General features: G+C 36.6%; 1 protein-coding gene across 1 annotated transcript in view; it reads right to left on the minus strand.

The window, feature by feature from the left end:
- The window catches only part of LOC140171318 (dynein axonemal heavy chain 12-like), a 79672-nt gene that overhangs the window by 10018 nt on the left and 41800 nt on the right, over positions 1-27854 (minus strand). Inside the window, 26 exon segments of the mRNA XM_072194554.1 lie at positions 171-395; positions 1330-1474; positions 2152-2310; positions 4345-4362; positions 6153-6293; positions 7156-7521; positions 8182-8377; positions 9064-9278; positions 9866-10011; positions 10612-10759; positions 11286-11454; positions 12523-12736; positions 13177-13398; positions 14516-14692; positions 15074-15317; positions 15844-15977; positions 16406-16606; positions 17964-18125; positions 18296-18488; positions 19427-19684; positions 21274-21554; positions 22436-22628; positions 23129-23295; positions 24869-25007; positions 25985-26133; positions 26875-27066. Of these exon segments, the coding sequence (XP_072050655.1) occupies positions 171-395; positions 1330-1474; positions 2152-2310; positions 4345-4362; positions 6153-6293; positions 7156-7521; positions 8182-8377; positions 9064-9278; positions 9866-10011; positions 10612-10759; positions 11286-11454; positions 12523-12736; positions 13177-13398; positions 14516-14692; positions 15074-15317; positions 15844-15977; positions 16406-16606; positions 17964-18125; positions 18296-18488; positions 19427-19684; positions 21274-21554; positions 22436-22628; positions 23129-23295; positions 24869-25007; positions 25985-26133; positions 26875-27066 (4854 nt within the window).

Raw genomic sequence — 27854 nt, forward strand, 5'->3', positions numbered from 1 at the left:
TTCTTGCGTTTTTCTAGAAACATGCCAGAAGGCTTTTGCAAAGCATAAAACAGTCACCCATATTCAAATTAGAATTGAACTTCAAAGACCAACCTACTGAAATCACAACAATAGCCTAAACAATAGCAACAACAATAACAATAATAAACAACAACTTCAAGTTTACTGACCTGTCCCTGTCCAAGTGATATAGCATTGAATTTTTCTCCGCTGAAGCCTTTGTCATCAGCAAATTTGAGGAGTGCAGCCATTGGATCTGCACCAGGCGATAAGACAAAGATGAGTGGGGCACATGCGTGGGAGTCTAAGTAACTCTTGGCTAGATCAAATGGTGGTGGCTCCACAAACTTCTTGCCTAGCTTGCTGATTACAAAGTCTGTCACCAGCTCAGTCACCTATAAGGAAGAAAAGAAAAATACAAAAAGTAAATTTTCATTGTTGACTTTGGTGATTAGAAAATCCTCCAAAAGGTTTTATTCCTGTTGCTGAACTTTCCAATCTCTCCTCCCATCCCACTTCACAAAAAATGACAAAGGTGACACTTTTGTCGAGATCAAACTTTTAAGAAAGCCCACACAATATACAGAATGTATCAAAATGATTGGTACCCAACAGTTTCCACTGATAATTACCAAAATGGTATTTGAAAGCTAATTCATTTTGATATTTGTGACGTGTCATGTCAAAAGGAGACACTTTTGGGCAGGATCGTAAATGGAGAAATAGCCAAAAATCTGCCAGGTGTGATGTTATTCATGTTAGAAATGTTGCCTGATAGTTTCAGACCGGAATATAACTGGCATCTTGTAATTTTTGAGACATTTTTCAAGGTAAATTCCTACTCTCAACATTGTCAATAATATTTTTAAAGGCCGATATCTCAATTTCCAATTTTAAAATACCATAACTTACGAACTCAATATCTTCGCTTAGGAATGTCCGATTTCATTAGGGAAAACGGTGTTGTGGAGCAAAATATCTCTATATTTAAGATATGTAAAAACCTCAAAATTGATAACCTGCCCAAAAGTGTCTCCTTTTGACATGACACGTCACATTTATCACATACAATGGCTACTACACATGGTCACAGGATTTCATCAAACTGATCACGAGTATCAGCATTCTAGCGGTAAGACATCCAGACATGTCTTGTATGCAATCAAGTGTGTGAATAGCAACCAGCTTGGCAAAGGGGGAACCCAGTAAGACTGGTTTTCAAAGTTTTCCCGCTTTGTGAGATGTTAGCCAGACCAAACAATTGTATTCAGACTCATATATTATTATGTCCAATATTGTTGATTAGTGACATCATAGCATCCTTCTTACCTTATCAGGTCTAAGGCATCTAACCACAGTGGCTTTCTGGAAGTCTGTCAATGATTCTGAAAATGGTGATGGTAATGTCTCCTTGTGTGGTTCTTTGCTCTCATAGATTTCACGCCAATCTTCTAAGTTGTCTTGGAAATGGTCTCTGTAACCATAACAACAAGGGGGTGGATGTAAATGTTAATGAAAATGTCTGGGTGTCACATAATGAATAAATTGAATGAAATATTTACACAACATTGTCAGAATGCATGAAATTCTGCCATAGTTGGTCATTTTTTATCCTTTTAACCTTGTAGGCATTTGTTATTGAAAAATCATTCAAATGTATATTTGCTAGATTCACATCAAGAAGCAGCACCTGAGCTCTGTTTAGTTCTGTTTTTCTCTTTGCCATTGTTTGAAGATGCTACAAGTCATGCTATCATTGTATGACAAACCGGGAAAAGTATAATAGTTCAACTAAAAAAAAGCATTTTAAAAATCCAATGGACCCTTAATGATTGAATACACAACTTGCTGACACAAATTGAAACCACTACAAGAAGTGAATTTCTTTTTATTGATGAGCCAAGTCAGATCGTTTGAAGTCACAGTATTCACATTGCGTCCAGGGCAGGGATCTTAACTTAAACTGTCTGTGATATATTTTTCCATGACATAAATAATTGTACTACTTGATCAGATCTAATACTTTCTTTTCTTAGCCCTCACAAAATTTTAACTTTGTATACACCTTACAGCAGGGTTACCACTCTTGCTACTATTTCAAAGGTAGAGGAGATTTTAGGACATAAAGGATAAAAAGAAGTAAATTTTTACCTTAATCCATTGAATCCTGGGAGATCGCACATCCTGCATAACTCATCCCAGCTCCTATCAGATACCCAGGATGAATCAGGATTCTCAAGTTTGTTCTCAAGACCAACTCCACCGGTCAAGAAGAACATAAACCCTTCCATGTCCAGCTCCTTCTTGTCCCTGTTGGATTTACAAGTGGTCATTTCAGAGTCAGTTTAAAACAGGTTTAATACATTTTTAACCCCCTGAGCACTACCTGCTGATCTAACATTGCCTCTGATTGGTCAATTACATGATATCTTCACTTTAATCACCAATCAGAATGGAGCTTTGCAAACAATTAACCCCAATTTTTTTGTGTGGTGAAATTATACTAACAATGTTGCTGATTGGGCCAATTGATAATGAAAACTTCTTTTTGGCCAATCAGCAGGTAGTTCTCATGGGGTTAAGCTAACGTTGCCACACATCAGTTCATTGCAGTTAATTATAGTACTGAGCAGTTAGTTTCATTGGTGCAATAAAGAAATAATCAAAAGATTGACTTTCACATAAAATTAAAGTTGTCTTTATCCAAACAGGGATCCATGATTAGTACAGTTAGTATCGGTGAACATAGAGTAAGTTTATGAAAAATATTGATACCAATATAGGTAACATTCCTGTTGTTTGTTTTGTCCTCAATTTGTTGTATTCAAAAGTGAAAGGGTAGTAGAAATCCACACACAGATTTGTCACACAGGATTATGTTACAGGAAGAATTTCATTTCACTGTCAATCTTGGAATGTCAATCACATACAAATAAAGCATTGGAAAATACAAATAGATTCATGAAGTTCACAACAAAAATTACCACAGTTTTATATGTTAAGTTCTTTCACCAAATATACTTTGTTCAATTTGCAATAAGCAAGACTCATAACATCTTGGATTGATATAGAATGGCGTACACACAGTTGTGTGTAGCACGTACGCAAAGTACACTTTGCATATTGCGTGTCTTACTTGTGCTTTTAGGAGTGTATGCAAGTATAAGTTGGGACTTCACTGACGCGAACAGACACAGTAACAAACACCAAATAGTTTTTGCCTACTACAAGTTGAACAAATATAATACAAATACTACATGGTTTATATCGGGGGAAATAGGGCAAACCATGTTTTTCCCATACAAGGTACTGGCTATAGAGCAAGTAACCTTCGTTTTAGAGGAAAAATAGTTGCCCTATTTTCCCGATATAAACCATGTACTATTTGTTTCATTACATAACACATACTTTAATTACTTATAGGGATAGTGTTGTTGAAATAGATGTTTGTGATTGACCAATGAATTGGCATGATTAGCTCATAAATATTTATAAATTGCAATAAAGTAATCTGTCAAATGAAGCATGTTTTTTCAAAAGTTGCTCAATAACTTATTACTTTCATACAAATCGATATTTTAACAAAAGTGAATATTTTTTCATCAAATTGTGGAACGTACCACTTAAAAAAATCACACACATCTCTTCTTGATTGTTTAAGAACGCATGCAGGATTGCATTTGGTAGGGATTTTAAAATTTATAATGAGAGAGTAGTAATTAGAATTTGTCTCTAGATTAACAAGGTAGGTTTATTATAAATTTGAGGTGGACAGAAAACTTGTTATGGTTAACTTAAAACAAATTTGGGGAGAAAACTCAATTTTGTACGGTTTTCTAAAAAAAATTCCGAAGTTAGAGCTACATCCTGTATTTCCTTCCAAAAATATGCAATATCACTTTGTAAGATGCATTTTTAAAATGTAGTTGACACATTTTCTGCCAAGCACAATCCTGCTTGCATCCTTAAGCAAGAGTAAATGAAGGACATGTCTGCCACCAACATGTAGTATGCTGCTGGTAGATGGACTGAGCAAGCTTTGGAAAAACTGTCTGAAAATCTAAACCTGCAACTGTCACATTAAATTTACTGATCTGATGCTCTGCTGACTACAAAATGCTTTGTTGTTATTATATAGACTGAGTCTTACAATAATTGAGCATTTCAATTTTGAAACTTTGCCTTTGATAAAGATCCTGCTTGGATCGAAAGCTCAGGCCATTAACCAAATATGATTTCAATTTTACTTTGTAACTTACAGAGTTAGTAGCAATTAGTGCAAAGCATTATTAATATGCACACAAAATTTATAAAAAATTAAAGCAAGCCATGCTAGCAACATACCCTGAGTAATCAGATGATCTATATGAATGCATGAATGAAAGCAAAATATTGAGAGAAAAAAACAAAACAATATGAAATTTATGAACGATATAAAATAGAACGATTCAACAATGGTTTTCAATGATTTTTATGATGATGGTAACTTACATTGTACAGTTGGTTGCTACGGCTTTAGATGCCCTATGGTGATGTGAACAATATGAATATATACATAATGATAACATAATGATGAACAGAGATGCAAATAATGTGGACTGTACAATGCGGACCTAATATCTGAAACTTGCTAACTTTCATAGAGCATCATTATGAATATAATGAGAACATAATGATGAACAAATAATTATGTAAATGTGAGACAAGGACCAAAAAACATACAAGATTCAAAATTTTGTACAGGCGATCCACATATTCATTAATTGCTTTGAAACACATCCCCTGTATCACATAAATCTCTGTTCAATATGGGGGTGGGGGTATGTGTGTTGCACAATCTAATCACATTGTATTGAAGATGCTTTCTAGGTGTTAAGGCTACTTTGCGATCAAAATACAAACCTAAAACAATTTGCCTTGAAAATAATGGCTGATCAAGAACATGGATACCTTCTTGTGCAACCAAATTTTTTTGCATAACTTTTGCACTAAAACAAAGCATCAGTATGCCAAAATGATGCCAAACTGTAATAAGCACCATCAGTTGAGCACAGGCCTACAGACGTACAACACAGCTCATTTTACCCTTAGATATTTAGCTTTATTTGCATCTCTGACAGTACTCATGCATAATAAAATGGTTGGAATGATACATACAGTGGTTGCAATTTCATGTTTAATATACATGCATTGGGCTATTCCAATTGAAATCCATACACACCCTTTATGAAAGACATAGCCTTAATCTCCCACATACGGGGTGTATATCTCAAATGGAGCCGCCCATTCAGGTAATGCCATTTGAAATTCACACTTCCTGTGTGGCGTTAATTCCATAGGGGTTGTTATGGATTTCAACTAGAATACCTCATTATGAGCATGATTCATGCAAGCTTGCTTTCCATGCAAGAAAACTGGTTTACAACATTAATTTGCATTTAACATGCTTTAGCAAATGACATGCACAGAGAAAATCCCCCTCTCCATATTGCTTGGTAATTGGACAGTTTTCTTACACCTTGGGTAAACTGATGAACAGTCTGATATTGCTCCTATGGCAGATGTAATATATATGTATAGCGTTTGCTAAAGAATCCTTTCACATGTTATGTTATGTGTCTTTTTGATGCTAGTTCATGCATTGTTGAATAAACCTCTATATTGATGACATACACGACACAACTCTTAAATATATAATTCATTACATTAAATTCTTGCAGATATGAAGCACCATGTATATGGTCTGACAGATATCTACTAACAAAATGTTACCTCCCACAAAGTTCCAAATACTGAAACCAAGAATTTTAAAAAAGTTTGGTTGACTGTAATTTTCCAGACCATGGATTACCTCACGTACACTCAAAGACCATAAATCTAGTGTCTTTTACCAAAGAATGACATTTACAATGAAATTAAAATTTAGTCATAAATCTTCTTCTCACAATAATTGTTTTTCTCTTGTCATAATGAGCTCATATATTTTGTTGTAGCTAGTGAAAAAACTCAATCCAACAACAAATTTTAGAATCCGTTGTGATGCTATGTTAAAATACACTTATAAATTGAGCTCTAACTCAGTTCAGTGTTACGCTATTCGAAACTTTGTGGGAATTAAAAGTTTTAGTCGATTTACATAATTGTGTACTTACATAAGAATATTTGCACATAGAATGAAAGAAAACAGCAGCTTATCCTTCTCAAATAGAGACCTACACACATTGCAGTATAGATTGTATGTGAAATGATCAGACAGGTAGCGAAGCCTCTTCTCTAGGATCTTGGACTTGTTGCTATGGAAACAGATAGAAATGTATTGAATTATAACTGAGATAAACAAGTATTAAGCTTTCAATGTGGTTATGGTGCCAACATTTGCGATGCAACCCAATTCACTCTTTACTTGGGGGCACTGAAAAATCATAATATTATTTCCCATAAAGTAATCTTTGCAAATACTAAAATCACATCTAGTACGCTTAGTTGCGTTGCGAATAATTATGATATTTCAAAATGCTGTTTCTTATAATTATATTGCCTGTCTTCTCCTTATTTGTCCATTACTTTGAAATATTTTTGATTTTTGCCTGAATGGATCAGATCATGTCACATTTTGAAGTTAAACATTTTTGTATGTATGCACAAAACAAGTTACACCAGGTCTCTTAGACCTGGTCTAAAAATGGAGGTTGAACTTAGGGAGGAATCCTTTTATAATACTTTCTTTTCCTCCTTTACTTCTAGCATAGTCTAAAAATTAAACAGCAGCCATCTAATATTTAGTGTGTTTGTGAGCGTCCGTGAACCATGTGTGTGCTTACACTGCTGCCCTCATTCAGCAACCTTCTGGATTGATGACTGACAAAACTATGTGGAAAAAAGTGATGAATTTTGCAACATAATTTCTGTGGCATAAAGCATGTGCAGTTGTGTCCAAATTGACCTTTTGACCGAGATTGTTGTTTTTAGAACTTCCGAGCGCGATACACGGGCACTGTTAGTCAGTCGCGCTATAGAGCACAACCAAAGTCACATTGAATATTTTCAGAAGTCTGACACAATATGTACTGTAAGTTAATCAGTCGTCACTACGAAGCATAACACAGTACATGCGCAGTGTAGACGGCTGGTGGAATAAGTCTAGTGTGTGCTTACCTGTCATGAATGGAGTTGATATACAGATTGACAAACCATGTCAGAGAATACTGATACATAGGATCTATATTAGGTAAATCAGTGATGGAGAAAAACAGCACACTAGAATGCTTTGCAATAGGTCTGTACCCAGCCCTCGATTCGTTCAACTTCTTCTCAGTCTCTTCTGCAACCTTCTGCTTCTTGGAGATCTCATCTGACAGGACTTTGGAGGAGTCTAGGACCTGGATGGCTGTTTCATCCTCTAAGATGTTGCCCTCTGATGATGATAGTGTTTCTAGAATTTTGTCTTCAATTTCTTTCAGTTGTTTCTTATTAGCGGCACTTTGCAGAATCAACGCTTGTCTTTCTTCCTCCAACTCTGGCCTGTTGATGCAAGAAATCAAAAGGTTATTCAATAATAAGTGCAAGTAATTTAATTAAAAAATTTTTTGAAGTTGTGAATGGCAGCAACCAAAACCAGAACAACCATAGCTTAAAACATTCCAGCTGCATGTAAGACAGCATAATAAGCGAGTGCTGTTGCATTTTTGGTCTCAATGATTTGTTTAGTATCTCTTATTGGCAAATGACTATGGCAAAGGCCTCCAGTTAGGTAGCAAGGAACTGCCATGGCTGCCAAAGGGGCTATTCCAGTTGAAATCAATACACCCCCTATGGAAGACAGGAACTTAATCTTCTACATAGGGGGTGTAGATTTCAAATGGAGCCATCCACAGATAACCCTATTTTAAATTCACACTCCCTGTGTGCAAGATTAAAGTCATGTATTCCTTAGGGTGTATGGATTTCAACTGGAATAGCCCAGTAGCTCTCAGCCCATCTGGCAGCCTAGGACAAACATTATTGGATGTCGGGCAACCAAAATAATTGACATGTCCGTCCAGTGGTTACAATTGTATCATTACATCATAAGGTTTACGGTGAATAAATAGATGCAAAGTGCAGGGCAAGTAAAATATCAAGGAGGGCAAATGAAGTTTTTTTTTCTATGAGGTATGTCTCTACACATTTGAAAAACAAAACTTACCTCTCTTTTCTACCACGATTCCTAGCAACTGATCTTCCAACCCATCGATTGTGATCATAAAGTTAAGCAGTGACACTTTGGTGGCAATCTCTGGCAGATAGTGAGGGTTACGCAGTTTGGTGGTGATGTAGAAACGGAAGTCCTGAGAGTACTCTATTACATTCTCACCAAGGCGGATACATTCTACACCAGCTGTGTATACAAGAAGAAATTGTGTAAATATTATAATGTATAGAAATGAAATGTTTTGGAACTGGTTTACATGTCCATACGGCAGAAATAATTATGAAGCAAACCACCTTGTTGTTTCCACAGTCAACAGCATTAAGATAAGGCCTAAAAATTTGTTTGATTGGCATAACATAAAAAAGAATTTTTTGTAGGTAGGTAGGTATGGATTTTTTTTCTAACTTTTAAAGCGGTAAATTGCATTTGATACAGGCCTTGGAACTTCTTTTCTTTTCTTAAATTATTATTTTTTTTTTAAATTCAGGGTCGGACCTATTTTTTTGGATTGATCGGGTTGACCCAATCAAACAATTTTTTAGGCCTAATTAACCACAATCCAAAAATTAGTCCCTTGAGCACCTATAGCCACGGGAAAAAATGGAATGTTGACGGTGCATTCTGTAGCGAATATTCTAAAACTAATGAATAACAAAAAAAGGCCTATGAAGTAGGCTGGTATTTTAATCACAGTTTGATGTGTGGATCTTGAGATTTGGATTCAAAGTTGCCAGGTTGCAAATTTCAACAGTAGTAAAGAATCAAAATATATCCAGAAATTTTATAATTTTCAGTTTTTCATATACATTGCCCAGAAGACAAAAAAAAAGTGATCACTTATTGTTGTAACAGAAATTGGCTTATGTACATACCTTGTTTAAATGTCTGTTTTAACAAAAGAGGCTCCAACGATGGGTCTAACTCTTCTGCTACATTCTCCAACAGCAGTGGCGTGCCAAAATTGATACAGTTCTCCAGCGTTCTCATATAGTCGTTATCAGTAAGCTTAATCACTGATAGCTTGTGGTCCTTCCAGGAATTCTTCACCCACTTGTTGGCTTGACCTTGTGGGTCAATCATTAAAGGCCTTGTATGGGAAAGAAAACATGTATAAAATATGGTACTATGAATAAAGTGTTTTGATATTTGTAGAATTTAAGTTTCACAAGAAAATGGGATTTAAAAAAATCTGTGATTAGTTGTTTGTCTATCAAAAACTTCCTTCACCCATTGGAATTTGGGGAGCTGCATAGATAATTGGTGGATGTTACAATCTAAGTGCGGATAGGTTTGCGCCAAGTTCGGCTGCAACCAGCCTAGTTGATGTGATCTGATTGTGATGATCCACCATAGCAGCGAAATTACAGCGCTTTGATCCCTCTTAGATCCGGAAAAGGCGCTGTATAAAACACCGAAATTTATTTATTTATTTAAATGTTAGTAAATTTGTTTGTGCGTACACGGAAATATCTTTTCAAAGAGACCTGTGTCTAAGAGTCTTTTCTTTCAAAACATAGACACACGTCTAAGGGTTTTTCGCAAAAAAAACCCTACACATTTCAGCGGCAAATACCTCTAATTTGAGGGTTTTGATGCAAGATGTAACAGTGCCAACCCCAGGAGACAGAAATTAATTTAAAACAAATATACAAAAGCTATTTCCTAGTAGCTCACCATCTTCTTGAGTTGTCCACAATGACTCCATTATCAACTGAGAAGTTATCAGTAGGCAGCCCGGCAATATTCCATGCTCTGATCTTGATTGGTTCTCCTAGCGTTTCACTCAGAGAAAAGCTCTGGGAACATGGGATGTTCTTAGCCTGGAAATGCAAAAATATAAACATTGAATAGAATGAATTTTCTCAGGCTATTTTGGAAGAAACAAATGTTTGCAGTAAAGTGTGTGATGATTTCAGAGACAAACGTTTTTGTGGGCCTTTTAAAAAGCATCTTGGTCATTGTTTTCCACATAATATTATGGTTCATCAAAGTACATTACAATAATCTTCAGTCGCAACATAGTGGTGTACGTGAAGGACAAAATATGTTTAGGAGAAAAACGTGTTTGAAGGATATGTTACTAATAATAGAGTAGATACTCCTCCACTATAATCTCTCAGTGGCCCGATTCCATTTGAAATTGGAAGTTTATGGTTCAAGCTATCTTTTATAGTAAAAAAGGAATAACTATTATAGGATATACATGTAACTAACTCTAAACTTATACTTCACTATGTGAAACGGAAAATTCAGAAAAATTACTCTATGCCACTATGTGTTGCAACCCGACGAATTGTGTGAAGATCAGAATTTTTAGAATTAGGGCCTTCTATTGATCAAATGTTACAAAATGGCTTTATTAAAACTTATAATACTAGAGTGGGATAATCAAAAGATTATAAACTAGCAACAACACCTACCGCACAACTTTTGCTCCAGTCTGTGGTACAGATATTCCTGTAGAGTGAAGTGAAGGCTCCTAGGTATGCAATCACACCAGATGATATCAATACATCACCTATCAAATTATCATATGTGTCTTGCAACATGGCTGCTGCTTGCGTCCATCTGAAAAATAATAGAGCGTGACCAGTTATAGAAGTGTTGACAAAACATGGGCTATTCCATTTGAAATTTGACATTATCCTGTGGAAGAATAAAGGTATATTTTACACAGATGGAGTATGTATTTAAATGGAAATGGCTATTTTGAAACCCATACAGTGCAATTTCATGCTCTTGTCTTTTGTTGCACCTCCTCCATCATGAATATTTAAAATTTAACGGGGGAAAGTCATTTATTGTTTCCCTTCCAATTGTTAACTTATTTTGAGCCTATGTCTTTGCCTGCTGTTATGACATGATTGCACAGTGAATTTTTCAATGTGTTTCAATTTTCAGATGCAGCTCAAAATGTTAACATGAACACAATTGCTCAGAATCAGTTCTCAAGATTTTTTTTTTTTTTTGGGGGGGGAGGTAAAATTCAACACAAAATTTACACATAATTTCCTCAGTCCTCAACCAAGAATGTTGACCCACTGAGTGCATGAGTAAACTACATAGGTGTTATATCTCAATTACAATTCCTCACCTGTCTTTCTCACCACCCAGACCTCCAATAAGTTTCTCTGCTCTCTCCAATTTCTTGGCACACAGATTCACCTGCTTCTCCAGCTGGTCTTTCTTATCTGTCATGTCCTTGAACTGCTGCTTGAGAGCTGCTAGTCGCTCCTCTACAGCTCGCAACTCAGCTCGTTTGGCTGAAATTAGGAAGATGTTTGATCATCAAAAGATATGTCTATGCCAATGATTGAAGTTTACATACAAATTACAATGATGGGCTATCCCAGTTGAAATCCATTCCCCGGAAGACATGACCTAAATTTATACCCCCTGTGTGGGAGATTAAAGTCATGTCTTCCATAGAGGGTGTATAGATTTCAACTGGAATAGCTCATTGATTCCATACTACGGAATAGTTTTATTGAACAGTTAGGAAGAGATAAATAATACTTGTGTTATTATTAGAAATACCACTGGTGAAAACCAGAACTTTATTAATATTATGACAAAACATCATTTTTGTGTGGTTTCATACAAGTCCTGTTTGGTCAGTGACGCTTCGTCACATACTCGGAAAACAAAATCTGTTCCTCCAATTACACCAGTTCCGTTTATTTTTACGTTCTTTAAAACCATTTTTCAGCCAGATTTGTTCAATTTCACCCCCTCAAATATGAAATTTGGTGACACACGATGGTCATGACAGCCCATCGTGATCTGGTTCCTTGCACTTGGATGTGCCTATATTCAATATATGTGACACGATCAAGGGAAATGAGTCGGATGTCGCTAATATTGATTTTGAGATATTGGCAAAGAAAGTGTTCTTTTGTTTTATATTGTTTTCAGCGATTGATAAATTGATGTAACTTTGCAAAGAAAAGTCGTATCAACATGGGGTTTTCAGTTTCAGAAAGCTCTAAACGTCCTCTTTAGAAACCTATGTAAAACTCATTTTCGACCAGGATCGACATGTGACTCATTCCCCTTGATCATGTCACATATGTAATACGGTAAGTATCGGAAGCCGGCAAAACTCGCTTTAGAAATGAAGCAGTGTTGTCAGTGCAAATATTCATTGCACTAGTGACGTGTGATAAAAATATCAAGGGCTTTTGTCCGATATTTTTGTCAGCTTTACCCGAAATCTTCCATTTTCCACATAGGGAGGGTGAGTTTGAAAGTAGGTTAAAAAGGTTAAAAGATATTACCAAAATGGTAACTTCAATTGGATTAACCCAATCAATCATTTGTCTACCACTCACCATTTAGAATGCCCATTGTCTGTGCCAGCTGTTCCTCAGCTTCTTTCAATTTTTCCTTCTTAGGAGCCACAACTTTAGCCACCCTGTCATACACCTCCATAGCCATGACCCATTTACACAGACCCTCTGCAGCGGACGAGGCCTTGGCAACTTTGGGCGGGTCAAACTCTGGATTACTGATGTATTCACCTCGGATCTTCTTCATGGAGGCAACCTGGTGAATAAAGGAAAAAAATGACTTTTAGACTTTACTAATATAATTGCATGTTCTGTATAATAATTAATATATTGTATAGTTTGCATAAAATTTGAAATAAATCTCTTTACTTTGTATTGTGCCCAACAGTGAGGGTAATGTTATAGACCATTTCAAATCAAGATCCGAAAAGTTTGGAAAACCACATGTAATAAGCGGTATTTATTCAATAAGCTAAGGGATCAAAATGGTGGACATGAAATGCTACATGAATCATGGTAGCCAATGTCAACAAGGGATCATGAGGTAAAATATTTTCCTAACATATTGAACTAACACCTCCACTATTTGGTATTCTTTTTAACAGAAAAACTTTTGTCCCGATTTTCATGCTCAGGGCTAGTCAGCTGTGGACAAACACACAAACAATTCAATAAAAAATGACAACTTTGACCTACCGGAATATTATCCTTATCATACGTCCTCAGACTCTGCAAGAAGCTCATGTCACCCAGTAGTTTTTTTGAAGGTCCCCAGTAATCCAAGACCTTTCCTCCTGTTCCTGCTGGATCGGCTATTTTCTCTGGTTTGATGTCTTTCATGATGCAGATGGCTGCCATCACTATCTTCACACCACCTGGTGGATTCTTCATGGTCTTCACTACAGCAATGTCAGCAGGCTGGGAAAATAAAATAAATAAACGTTGACATTAATACAGTGCCTTTCACAGGTAACGAAGTGTTTTACATTTATTCCACTATCATTAGAATGTATCATCTACCATACAATACTCAAGCATGCTTGTACCTTTGGGCAGTGGGCAATGGACACTATTCATAACAGCTCCCCATTTCACCACCGGGTAGAGAGAGGTAAATGAGATTAAGCACCTTACCCAAGTGCACAACATGATGACACCGCCGGGCTCGAACTGCGAGGTAGAGCCCGTACTGCTGGGCCAACGAGCCCTCACCACTGTATCCTCGGAATGGAATATTTAAGTTAACATATTGATGAAAACATTGAGGGCTTAGGCTAAAAGTAAAGTTTTTGTTTCCCGTAGGTAGACTAAAAAACTAAAAAAAAAGTGTGAAATGCATTTTTTTTCATTCAAATTTCAGAGTCAAAACGTATGGTAACATGTGCATCAAATCACAAATATATATTGTCAAATCAGAGAAGAGCATGTTAGAATTTAAGATTTGTGCTATTTTTATGATAAAATTGTAAATGTTTGAAATACGAGTAAACATAAATGCATTGACACACAAGAAAAATGAATGTGTCCCAAAATACTGCCCTCTGATTGGTTCTTGCAATCTTAGAGTGTATGAAATAGAATTTACACTCTGCCTCTGTGATGAGTGCTGGATTTTGGATGCGGTATTGCATCATCCCTATCTGCAGATTTAAAAATTGATTGGTCAAAATCATGAGTAGCTGAACAACCAAGTGTCTACATTCTAGATTCATATGAACTTTGACAAAATCCAAACTTGTTTGTCAAATTTCTTGTTATAAGTGGTGTGATCTAGCAAAATCAGTCTGGAGTTGGTCATATTCAATTTTCAGTTTCTAATAAGATAGTAAAAAGCTGCATTTTGCAGAAAACCCCATTGAAATTGAACAACCAGTTCAAAAAGAGTTTCCAAATCAATAGGAAACAAAAGGAAATATTTCTTTTGTTTGCCTTTGTTTGGCTATATCTTAAAATCAAAATTTCCGATTTCCGACTGATTTTGCTTGATCACATCACATATTTGATGACGTGCATAGAATTCTGCACCCTTGCATACCTTGAGGGTGTTAAGAGCAGCTAAAGCAGCTTCTAAAGCTGGGATGGCCTCTGCTAAGTCACTCTCACACTCATCCTTCAAAGCCTGTGCCTCTGCTGCCTGCTCATTGGCTGCTGCCTCGTCTTTACGCACCGTCTCGCTTGTTGCAGCTACCTCTTTAGATTCTTTCTCAATCACCTGTGAAAAATGACATCAAGTAAAGTGTTTCAATAAGATCAAGAAAAAAAATTGCTTGCTTGCTCTCCAGTGGGATTTTTGGGGTGGGCCGGAAAAATATATATATTTCTTTTCAATGACTCACTAGATAGGCCTGTAGGCAATGAACATTGGTCATGTGGAAAGATACATCAATACCTCACTTCAGACTTTCAATACGCAAGATACACCATAGAAATTGATTCAATTAGAACAACTGCATACTTACAGGCATAAAACTACAATTTAATAAGATTGATGCATGTATACGTACGGATAGTTATAAATGTTATAACGAGTTTATAGGGACCCCTACTCAATCACAACTCACCCACCCATCACCAAAAATGTACCCCTACTTACCACCATCATCTTGTCATTCTCTGCAGCAGCAACAACAAGCTGCGGCTGAAGCTCAACCAGTTCAACCTGCATCGTGCTGACCTGAGCCTCAGCAAACGCCAGCTTCTCTAGACCCACCACGTAACGACGCTTGGCCTTCATGATCTCGTCTCGTTTCTTGCCTAGCAATGTCTTGAAGGCCGAGATTAACTCTAAATAGGAGGTTGGCGTAACATAGTTGTGCCGGCCTAATTCGTCTAAGAATCTGAAAGATATAAAGATATACAGCTACCATTTTGCTTTCAAAAACTTTCTGAATTTTTGATCAAACTTTGGTGTCCAACTGTGGAAATCTTCATTAGTTTGTATAAATACATTCACATAATAATGGAATATTTTTGTGAAGTATATTGTTAACAGCTATCAGTGGAGGGACTGATCAAGTTAACATGATTATAGCCCATGGAACTGTGGTATTATCATAGTTTCATTGTGACACAAGGAAGAAATCAAAATTTTATACAATTTTTGGGAAAATATAATGGTCTACTGCCCCTATCCTATTCTAGCTCTTCTTTATTGGTTATTGAAATACATATAAACAGGATCGTCAATTTTGAGGTCAAAAGACAAATACAGCTCATAGGTCATGCAATGGTCATTGTTTTGCTCCACAAAACCATTAATTACCCTGTATTTTCAAACTCGCCCTTTTAGACAGGTCAAAGAGAATTTCGAGGTGGACTGTGGGTTGGGATTTTAATTATCCATTGTTACCATGATATACTTACTTTGTAGATAGATTCCTTGCCCCAGTATGGAATCCTTTACAGAGTGACACCACTTCCTTCCTCTCATCATCTTCCATCTCAACATTCTCTAAGAATTTAAGAGCAACTCTCTCCAATGCATCTTCTGGCCATGCCTGCAAGTACAACATACAATGTTACATTAAGAAATTAAATAGCATGTTTTACAAAATACAAAGTTGTATGTAAAATTAGCAGCATGGTTCCTTTTTACCAAATCTGCTTTAGAAAAAAGTCAATTAACAAAACTATCTGCTTTCTCTACTACTTCCATATAAATATTTCAGCAGACGTGGTTGACAACATCCTTCACAGCCAGTTCTGATGCTAGCTAGCTACTCTTACACCCTGTCCTGGATATCATGGAAGAAGAATTATTTCTGTATACAAACACTAAATAGTTTATAAATAACAAGATACAATATATAGTATCTTGCTTGATTTACTTCAAGTATTTTGGCATCTCAGGGAAAATGTTCAAAGCATTTAGCCAATCAGCCAACAAATCTTAAGAAAAGCTTGGTTATTAGAAAACAATACATACCTGAAACCAATCTATGGTGCAGCAGTTAATAAGTGATGGGAACTGTCGCAAACGATTACGGAAAGCATCACCGATGGGCGAGAAAGCTACGATGACATGGAGGTTCTCACGACAACGGTTGACAAAGAAAGCAAAGAGAGCTAATGGACTGAATTCTGCATTCTTGTCCCCAGCCTGTTGCTGTGCGACTGGTCTTACAGCCTGAAAAGGAAAATACAGACAATATTCTTTGGTCAGTCAAATTAGCTCAATTGGTAAAGTGCTTGACTACTATACATGACAGTACAAGTTCAAGCCCTAGCAGTGTCTATTCTTTCTTGTGGAAATATTGAGCTAGCTTGAAATTCCTGGGGCAAGGAACTTACTGTCCCAGTCTACTTGTATGAAACTTTACAAGCTGGTCCTGGCTGCGATGGTTATTATAGGTTGACTAAGGTCCGGTGCCTATATAGAGATGCATTCCTGCAGGGTGCTAAATGGTTAGTGTCTTGGGCTAAAGTGTAACTAGGTTTCATTAGGCCCTTCGCACTTGATTATTAGTTTCCTGTTTATCGCCCGCATCCAAAATTGAAAATCTCAAAATAATTAATTATTTTATTTTTATTTCTAATTTTCTGCTTTAAAATAACTTTCAACTACTTCTACTTGCCATTTTCTGACTTTAATAACATCAACAATAATGATGAATAAACAAGGAGTACAACTCCACCTTCACTTATTTATAAAATCAAATATTGTTGTGAAATAATTAAATGCCCGCTCTAGTCAAAATGAAATCAATACTTGCTTGTAATAGTTCAAACTAAATAAAGAAAATAAAAGATAATTAATAATTAATAATTAAAAGTCACCTCGTCCCTTTTTCAAAATCTTTAACAGGAAACTAATAATCAAGTGCGAAGGGCCTTATCATTGAGGTATAGGACTTTTTATTTTTTTCGGAGAAGAGCAGGTAGGGTAACTGCTTGATTATATTTCTACATGTTCATACTACATACTCTGAAAATTTTAGAAAATTCGCACAAGGCCGTTTTTTTTAAATCACATTTTTGTTCCTAAAATGGGGGTTATAGTGCCCTTAACAGGCACTCTCTCCATAGGGCTACATGTAAAGACAAGTTATAGACAAATGCCCCTAAAATAAAATGGTCTCGTTCATTTTCCTCAAATTTTGCATATGATGTAGACTTAACATCTGGAATGTAATGCAAGTGGTGTCGTTGCTGCTCTTCTAAATTCATTTTTAAAATGTCCGCCCCAGATCAAGGGCTTCAATTCAATTCAATTCAATTCAATTCAGAATTCCTGTAAAGTGCAATGATCTCATGTAATTAATTGCCCTATATAAAAGCAATTCTAGTATGATACTCTTTTTAAAGTATTTAATAGGCTAATAAAGGATAGCTAACACAGGAACTGATTGGCTGCATTTTTTGGTTAAAGTAAGCAAATCCTCTTTTTATGGAAATATTTTGAATTAATAACCATCCACACAGTTTTATCTCTATAACATTCATAGTAATATCAGACAAGACAACTTGCACCAAATTTTACTTACTTCTAATAGTTCCTGCTTCTCGTCTACAGCATAGAGGTTAGGCACTTCCCCTGTATTCAACAAGTTATCTATATCTTCTAGGAATGACTCTTCTTTGATCTGTGTATCTGTGATCAGGAATACTGTTGGCTTACCACCGGCACCTGCATTCTTTAACACATTCTGGTAGACAATAGAAAAAACACAATGACACTGGTGAATATCTCTCATGTATTCAACAAGTTTTTTTTCTTGTTTCCTTATCCAGATATTTCAACCATTGCTTAGTTACATGGCTAACAGAGGTTGAACTGTATTAAAAGCGTAAAAGTCTGACATTATTTAGAACCTACCTTCAGATCTTCCCTCCATTCATTATGACCATAGCTTTTAGAGATCTCTGGTTGAAAGAGCAGACATCCAGACATCGATGCAGCTAGTCTAGTCAATGACTGCCTACCGCTACCACCGACACCAACCAATAGAGCATTACCACCAGGCTGCTTCAAGATACGACTGATGCGGGATAAATGCTCTAACACATATCTGAGAAAGTAAGAAAAGAGAGAAGTGTTGATGGCATTTCATAACATGCAATTAATCGATAATATAATCTTTAGCAAGGTCCTTTTTAAGCGTTAACCCTTGTGACATCAAGCATGTGCATAGGATATTGTGCAAAATAATACACGCTGGACAGTTAGCAGTATGCTTAATTTGTAAAAGGAAATCTGCAAAACATTATACCATGGAATTCATCACATTACCATCAAATTTTGCTCATTATTCCACATGTTCTTTTTAATTTCAGTAATTTTATTTGTGAAATTATGAACATAAATATTAGTATAATCCTAGCAATACATATGAATAATCGAAGGCTTCATCTTTGTCTAGGTAATGCTGTATAAATTGAACTTGTTTACCATTTTATATAAAAACCAAGTACATTAATACCTTAAGCACACTAATCATAATCATAAAATGGGTACTACCTAACTAAAGAGTACTTTTTTCACATCTTGCTTAATCCTGCATCAACACCTCCAAGATACAATTTTTTTTTGATTATGGAATAAGTAGCCACAATATACAGGGGTGTGAGAGGCCTCAGACAAAAAAAAGACAAAAATTACTAAAAAAAGCTGAAAAACAGCTTAAAATCAGGTTTAAAAAATGCCAAATATGGGATGAAAATAAAAGAAAACACGTAAATTTTAGCAATAAAAAATGCTGAAATCAGCTTAAAAGCTGAACTCTCATCCCCTAAATATATTAATCACTCAAAAAGCATTCACTTACATCTGTCCTGAGGAAAATATTGACTGCTTTTAAGTGTGGCCAAACATTAGCAAATGAGGAACATGAGAAACAATGTGATCTTTTCTTTCAGAAAGCAGTTTTCAATTTGATCAGTTTAGCAAGCAGCTATTGACTGTTTTTTTGGTTTTTTTTAGTTCATCATGCTTTGGTATTTATCTTACCTAAATATAACTAGATCCATCCTATTCTTGTGTGTCTGGTTATACTCGTCAAGTCCCAGCTCTGCCACAGTGTAGAACTCATCGATAGATTGCACTTCTTCGTAGAGTCTCTCTTCCGGCTCTGCATCAGGGTTCATGTAATCCCCGAACATGAGACTACGCATGCCATCTTCCTTTACGCCTCCTCCCTTGTTGAGGTGTTCAAACACGCCATCAAAGCTGTCTTTGAATATGTCTTTGACTAGATCCTTAGACATGCTGAAGAAATTAAAGGAACAATATATTGGAGCAGGTTAGTGAAAGAGATCATGTGGCACATGAAACCAAGACAAGCAAACAGTGTAATAAACAAACATTTTAAAAGGATGAAAATGACACTGTGTACTCAATTTTGGCTGCAATACTGGATTGTCATATTGGGGACCAAAACAATGTACATATACCATACAACCAGCATTTTGAAGTAAGGCTGGCTAAACAATTTTATGGGCATTACAAGGGTTTGTGCAAATGAAACTTATTTTATATGCATCTCCAGCAAAATCACATCACACACTGAATGCACTGTAATTTTTCATGGGTTTTTGTTTGCATGTTGTTTTAACTGTTCTTGTAGAATTTTCATGTGTGCCTACAAGTATGTTTGAAAACATGAATGTTTGTGGCTTATAAAATGTGAAAATACTGGACCATTTTATTCACAGAACTATTTACACAACAAGAAACTGTACACAACAGGTTTGGACCTGTAATGCGCTTTTCCAGTTGAAATACTTATACCCCTATAGAAGAATGACCTTAATCTTCCAAATGGAGCTACATGAATGTGTGACTCCATTTGAAATGAACAACCCTGTGTGGGAGATTAAAGTCATATGTGACTCGATCAAGCGGAATGAGTCGGACGTTGCTAAAATTGTTTTTTAGGTATCGGCAAAAACAGTGTTCAAATTCTTTTGTTTCATATTGTTTTCAGCCATTGATAAATTGCTCATAACTCGGTAACCAGATGTGCAATTTTTGCTGGGGTTTGCATTAAAATTTAGCATTTGTAAGCTGCCAGAAAGTGACATCAAAAATGCCAAATTAAAAATTGCCAACATCCGACTCATTCCGCTTGATCGCATCACATATCTTCCATAGGGGTGTATGGATTTCAATTGGAATAGCCCAATAAGTCATCCATGTGACAACCAAATTTCAATGAAAATTGTCCCAGTTGTCTGTAACAAATATACGAGGGGGTATCAAAAAGTTTTAGAAATCGCCCAGAAGTGAAAGAGCTATATCAATGAAATTTTGTCAGTGCAATCACTGGTCCTTATGTACACTATGGTGCAAAAATGGTCTCATAAGTATGTTTACTTTTTTTTACAGGCGACGCTAGATGCTAATAACCTGCTGCCCCAGTTACTGCGCATAAACTGCAAGATTGAGAAAATTGAGGCAAGCAGTGTTATTAAGATCCTGCATTTGAAGGGTTGCAGTGCCTAGAAAATCGATGATGAAATGAAAGTTATCTTCGGTGGTGATTGTGATATTGTCACTGTTGCTTTTTGGAAAATGAATTTTTATTTCATCACAGATTTTTTGGGCTCTGTAACCCTTAAAATGGAACTTAATCATGCTACATGCCTCAATTTTCTCCATTTTGCTGGTTATGCGGTTACATAGGCAGGTACTGACATGTAGCGCCTGTAAAAAAAGTAAACATTCTTATGAGACCATTTTTGCATCATAGTGTACATAAGGACCAGTGATTGCACTGACAAAATTTCATTGATATAGCTCTTTCACTTCTGGGCGATTTCTAAAACTTTTTGATACCCCCTCGTATAACTACTCACTTAAACAACCAGGCCCTGTCTGAATCATCAATGAGACGATCATAGAAGACTCTGAACACCTCATGTACCCATAGCCTGGTAAACACCCTCTTGTTATCAACGGAATTCTTCTTGATGAGGAGCACTCCATTGATGACACGAGAGAAGTCTCTCAAGTTGAAAGTATAGTGGGATTTGGCTGGTGTTGGTAGCAAGTTGGCCATAGCTTGTTTGTATACTTCCATGGTAGCTGCTACTATCATGGTACCAGCAGTGAAGTATTCGGTGGAGAAGTCATTAGCCTGATAAAAAGAAAAACAAGTTTTAAGTAACACTGTGCACAACTGACAATAAGGTAAGACTTCAAATATGTGACACGATATGGTCCATGGGGGCCAAAGGTGGCAAATTTGAAACTGAGATTTAGGAAAAAATATGGAATAAAAAAACAATAACATACATAAGAAAATAGACACCAAAAAACTTTAAAACCAAGTATGCTAGACCTTTGGTGATTTCAGTAAATGATAGCCTATTGTATGTATAATGTAATAATTACAGTAACTCAAATTTCAAAAATGCCTCCTTAGCCCCCATGGACCAAATTGTCACATATTGCCTTATATCTTATCATGCTGATAAAAGAAGGTGTCAACAAAAGAAATGATATTCATACACCCCCTATGGAAGACACAAACTTAATCTCCCACACAGGGGGTGTCGCCATTCAGGTAACTCCATTTGAAATTCACTATCCCTGTGTCAAAGATTAAGGTTATGTCTTCCATAGGGGTGTATGGATTTCACCTGGCAGGGTTGCCAAATGATTTCAGCCGAATCGCGGGTCAAATTATCGCAAAGTCACCCAATTTTTCTCTTTACCATTGGTTTCTATGGGGCAGGAAACTATCGCAAGTCGCGAGAGCCAATGTTGAAAAGTCGGCCAAATTTTTTCTTAAAAAGGAAATTGTCAAAAGTTGCGGGAAAAATTTTCAAAAGTCGCCCAATTGGGCTACCAAATCACGGATTTGGCAACCCTGCCTAGCAGTGGGCTAAATGTAAGGTGCTTTGATATCTGTTTAATCAGGTGCCATATAAATGCATACATTTTTGTAACTTACTTGTAATGCCTGTAACCATTACATAAAATCAATATTATCAACAACAGCTAAAACACACTTACCTTCAAATAATAGCTGACGATTGTTGAGAATATCCTCTGCATTGTCTCGTCGTTGAACGGTGTCACACCGATCACGTTAAAATGTCTAAGGAAACGCGGTGTTATAGGATTACGTCCACCACCTGGTGGGCCCATGGCAGTCAAGAATTGCACATCAATTAAACCAAGCTTGGAAGTGTCCTTCAGGTCATACCTACAATGTGGGAGAGATTTGACTCATCATGAGTTCATTGAAAATGAGGTTGAATATCAAAAATTTCAACAAATTAATGACCACATATATGGTGTTTAGGTCAAAATGGACCAATCTTAAATAAAGAAAATAGAGGCTGTCATAAAATGGTAAATTGACTTGTTCCAAAAATGATGGAATATAAAACCTTTGGAGGAGGAATAGGTGAACACAAAAAATAAAAGTTTGGTTGAATATGGCAAATCAAGCAATACTTCCAAAAATGTTAATCAATTTAACTTATTACCAAATATAAATGAGGCTTTACTTTTTTCAGTTTTGAAAAGTATAAAGTACAATAACTTAGTTTATGTGATCTTCTGTAATCATTTCCAATGATTTGGCAGAATTAAGATCTTCAAATGCAAACATCATTATGTGTGTTTGAAATATCTTTCACATCTCTTTCAGTGGCGAAAATCTTGGAAAATTAAACGAATTTTTGTTTAAATGTCACTTACCAGTTCTTATGATCAAAGTACTGTCTTAGCAGTTCAATAGGTGGTTGAGCTCCATACACCTCCCTAGCAGGCATGTTGAGATCATCAACAAATATGACGGAACGCTTACCCATGGGTGGACCAAAGATACCCTTACGTCTCTTGTCTAACTTGGACATGATCAAACCCTGCTAAGAAGAAAAACACATATCAGTATTGTATCAGTACATAGCTTTCTTATGGTCAAAGGGCAACACTTTGTTAGTACAGGATTAAACCTGATGGTTTAAATATTTTTGAGAAACTACATTTAAAATGCCATTCTCATCAGTGACTGTAGCTTACAGGATATCAAGATTTCAAACTTTTGTATCAATGGCAGAGGTAAAGAGGCAAAAATGTTTTTATTTCTGCAATCAAACCTTGAATCTACCTCTCATATTTCTAAAAACTGTGATTATATGCCCAAGGGATTTAAAAGTCAGTGTATCTGCTGCCCAAATTGGTTGATTATATGTGACACGATCAAGGGAAATGAGTCGGATGTCGCTAATATTGATTTTGAGATATTGGCAAAGAAAGTGTTAAAATTCTTTTGTTTTATATTGTTTTCAGCGATTGGTAAATTGATGTAACTTTGCAAAGAAAAACCGTATCAACATGGGGTTTTCAGTTTCTGAAAGCTCTAAATGTCCTCTTTAGAAACAAATGTTAATGTCATTTTCGACCAGGGAAGACATGTGACTCATTCCCCTTGATCATGTCAGATATTGAGAAACTGGCAACAACGAGCATTCATTCACTGGGCCAATTTCAATGGTAAGAAACTGCCAAATACCCAAGGGGGTGGGGGCATGGGGGTACTCATATTACATTTTGACAGGGTTGTGCCGCTGGAACTATAAAACCCCTACCCATGTTTAGGGATATCTTTACCTTAAAAAAATGGCTGACTCAAATCGAGACCCATGTTTAGTATTTATTTGTGTGCAAAAAAGCGACCCATTAGGCTGCGATCATATAGAAGTATATGGTATATGGTATTAAGCTATACGATATCGCTCATTCGATCAGGCTGAGTTCACATAGTATAATCCTATGTGAACTCGGCCTGATCGAATGAGCGTATATTATAATAGCGAATACTGTATACAGTATACTTCTATGTGATCGCAGCCTTAGAGTGGTACATCCCCTTATACCTTATATTTGAGTATAGCCCCCCAGCCAAATACACACAGAATTCAGATATTGTTATCCAATTATAGGTTAATGAACGTGTATTACTTGTTGGGAGAGAAATTAGACAAAATAATGCACGCACGCTGATATTAATGCGTCTAATGCACAAGCCCCAAAGGGGGGAGTGCATTAGACGCATCAACATCAGCGCAAGTGCATTATTTTGTCTAATTTCTCAACAAGTAATACGCATTTATCAACCTATTTCATACACGAGAAGAAGAAAAAAAACCATTATTTTTTTCTGTTTTTATAACGTATTATCATTAATAATGTTGAAAAATAGGAGCAAATATAAATGCATCAACCCGCCCGAAAAATGAATCAATCCTACGCGATGCAAATGCGCACGGAACACTGTGCATAGTACGCGGAGTGCACAATATACACAATCAATGCATGTTTTGTATTTTTCTATCCGCTTTTCATATTGGCTGCTTTGATATAGGAGTGTATGAAATACTGATCCTTGCATGTATTGTGTGAAAATTTCAGAAACACACCACACCATTGACTTACCTGTGTTTGATTAGCGCTAGTCTGTGCTGAGAAGTTAATAAAGAGTGGCACATATTTATCCTTGGATAAGTTATTCATCAGTTTCTCCTTGACATATGCACTCTTACCAGTACCAGTTGGACCAACAAACATGATAGCTCTGTAATCAATACATAGAAAGGCAAGATTTTAGAATAATCTGCTGCCAAACCAAGGATTATCAGGATTAACTTTTGGGGTTGGGATTAAGAGATTAGTGTGGTACAGGAGGGGACTGCTATCTGAATTTGCTTTGATATAAATCTCAATTAAATAACCATTAAGTTTAACAAAAAATAATACATCAGATATAATGTGCTGAAAGAACACTTTTGCTACAGTGCATATTGAATGGGGATACTCTGGAATGTGAGTTATACACTATAAGTCCTGCTCTATTCAGACACAGAATGAAAGTAATCCCACTTATCTTTGCTTAGATGCTGGTCAGAGCCATAACTTTGTTGTTATGTGGCTAGGATTCATGCTCAGGTGTGTAACATCCCTAGGAAGCAAGGCTCATGCTGAACTTTTTGATTGACTTATCCATTATCATAGAGTGGACCTGTTGCTAAGGTTCACAATTTCCTAACCACCATTTCAAGTTGTGCTGATATTTCAGATTATATATTTTGCTAAGTGCATGACCAATTAAGTTGTGTTTCATGAGTGCTTTTAGATGTGACTTACAAAGCCTACATTTATAACTAGACTCGCTGTCATGTAACAGCTGCATTACAACTGGCCTGGTGTGTTAACTCTCATTCAGGGTTGACACAAATGTTCAGTCCATTTTGTAGGCACAAAACTTGAAATGTTGCACAAATTTACACAAATCTACCCAAAATATAAATTTTAAGAAGCCATTTTGCGACAAAATTGGTCTAAAATTGTATTCTTTTCTGTGAATTTGATCCAAAAATCATCTTAAAATTCGCCTAAGTGGGCTACAAAATTGCAGCTATGTCAACCCTGGTCTCCTTTCCAACCGTAATATGGATCAGAGCAGATCAAGTTTTGCAAAAATAAGATCAGCTGGTACATTTGTAAGATTCCCAATTAGCTGTGACCTATCCTATACCCCTATGCATTACTCACCTGTCATGCCTTATAGCTATATCCATAAGATATGTATATCTAGCTGTGTCCATAGTAGGTACAATAATCTCTTGGTTTTTCTTGCCAGGTGGTATCTCAATGTTCTTGATTGTGTCATTCCAATGAATCCACTTGCCTCTTGCTTTGAACTGTTAACAAATAAAAGAATTCATCAAATTTAGAACCCATGCACACATTGATTCATATGTATCTGATATTATTCATATCAAGTACCATTACACTTTAATTAAAATATCAAGTAAACAAGTTCTCAGCTGACAGAGGTTAACTTTGTCATGGACAAACACTAAAACAGAATGACAGTTTAAGATGAAAAATACTACTTTACACCAAGCTAATTTTACAAATCCATTAAATTTTGCCTAACAATTCTTAATGTTTAGCCACACAAAAGTGTTGGGACACTTTGAATGGACTAATGTATGTAAGCTGCAATCCCCCAATACAGATTGAATTCTGCAATACTGCTTCTGCATGTTTAGCAGTACCAAACACCAATGCTGAGGGAAGGGTGAAGGGGTTGGGATGCCAGGAAATGGTGTGGACTTGATACACGCAAAAAAATACCAACATTTCGGCATTTGCCAAGTAAATGAAATGCACCCAAATGCCCTAGGACAATATGATAGTGTACACATCGACCAAATCTTTTCATGAGATCCACTAAACAAGTTTCACCTTACCAGCTACAAAAAAACACCTAACAACGAACACACAACAACAGTTTGACTACTAAGTTATTTGGCCAAAATGTGTACGCTTTTCGGGCTTTCTATACCCAAAATAAGTTTGAAAAATCACTACTTATTTTATTGATTAAGCAGTGTATAGAACACTGGGTGACCCCCATGGGAGCCAATATTACTTACATCATAGACAAAATCATAGACCAAGCCATTATCAGGAATTGGTACTTCAATCTTTCCCCCCACATCCGCAGGCATAGGATGGTCTTCATTCTTGCCTGACATAACGTCTCGCATGTAGGTGTCGAATTTGGCACGGCCATCTGTATCAGTGGTGCCACCGACTGACCACACCAAAGAGAACAGGAAAGTACACTGCAAGAAAACAGAGTGATAATGACTAGTGAACTTAAGTGATTTAAACATACTTATCTTCATTTTTCTCTCTCAGTCATTCTGTCTCTTCAGCTCTCTACCACCTCATTCACTTTCCTTTTTTCAGTCACTTCGTCTGTTTTACTTTCTCCTTCATTGTTTTTATTTATTGATTTGTTGATAGCAGTGGCGTAACTAAGTGGGGAACGTGCCCTGGGCGCCACCCTTAGGGGGCGCCAAATTGATCGATTCAGCATCGATTATGCGCCCCTCCAAGCGATGAAAGTCAAAATTTTCCACGTAATTGTTTCAAGAATTGGGGGGGGGGGCATTATGTATCCTTAGCCCTGGGCGCCACAACCCCTAGCTACGCCACTGCCCACGTCTAAGATATTCTTGGGTGGGGGTAGGGGCACCAATTTTGTTTCTTGCCCCGGGCGCTACCAACCCTAGTTATGCCACTGGTTGCTAGCTGTCACTCATTCTCCTCACATACACACAAATGTATACATATACACACCCTCACCCACACCAATCATACCCCCATCATGCCCCCATCTTCATGTTCCTGCTATCAAGTGTGGATGTCAGGACATAGTGTCAAATGTCTTTTTATGGATTCCAGGTATGTCTGGACAGTGCCTCATTGCAAGTATGTCCTAGTTTGCACAGAGAAAATCTGGTGTATGTTGCTGTTTTGATACTTTTAATATACACACATGCTACTCCCCCATACCACTCCCTCATACCCCTCCTCCCACACCTACCCCAAACACACCCTGACTTGT

The sequence above is a fragment of the Amphiura filiformis genome, chromosome 15, assembly GCF_039555335.1.
Source record: "Amphiura filiformis chromosome 15, Afil_fr2py, whole genome shotgun sequence".
NCBI lineage: Eukaryota > Metazoa > Echinodermata > Ophiuroidea > Amphilepidida > Amphiuridae > Amphiura > Amphiura filiformis.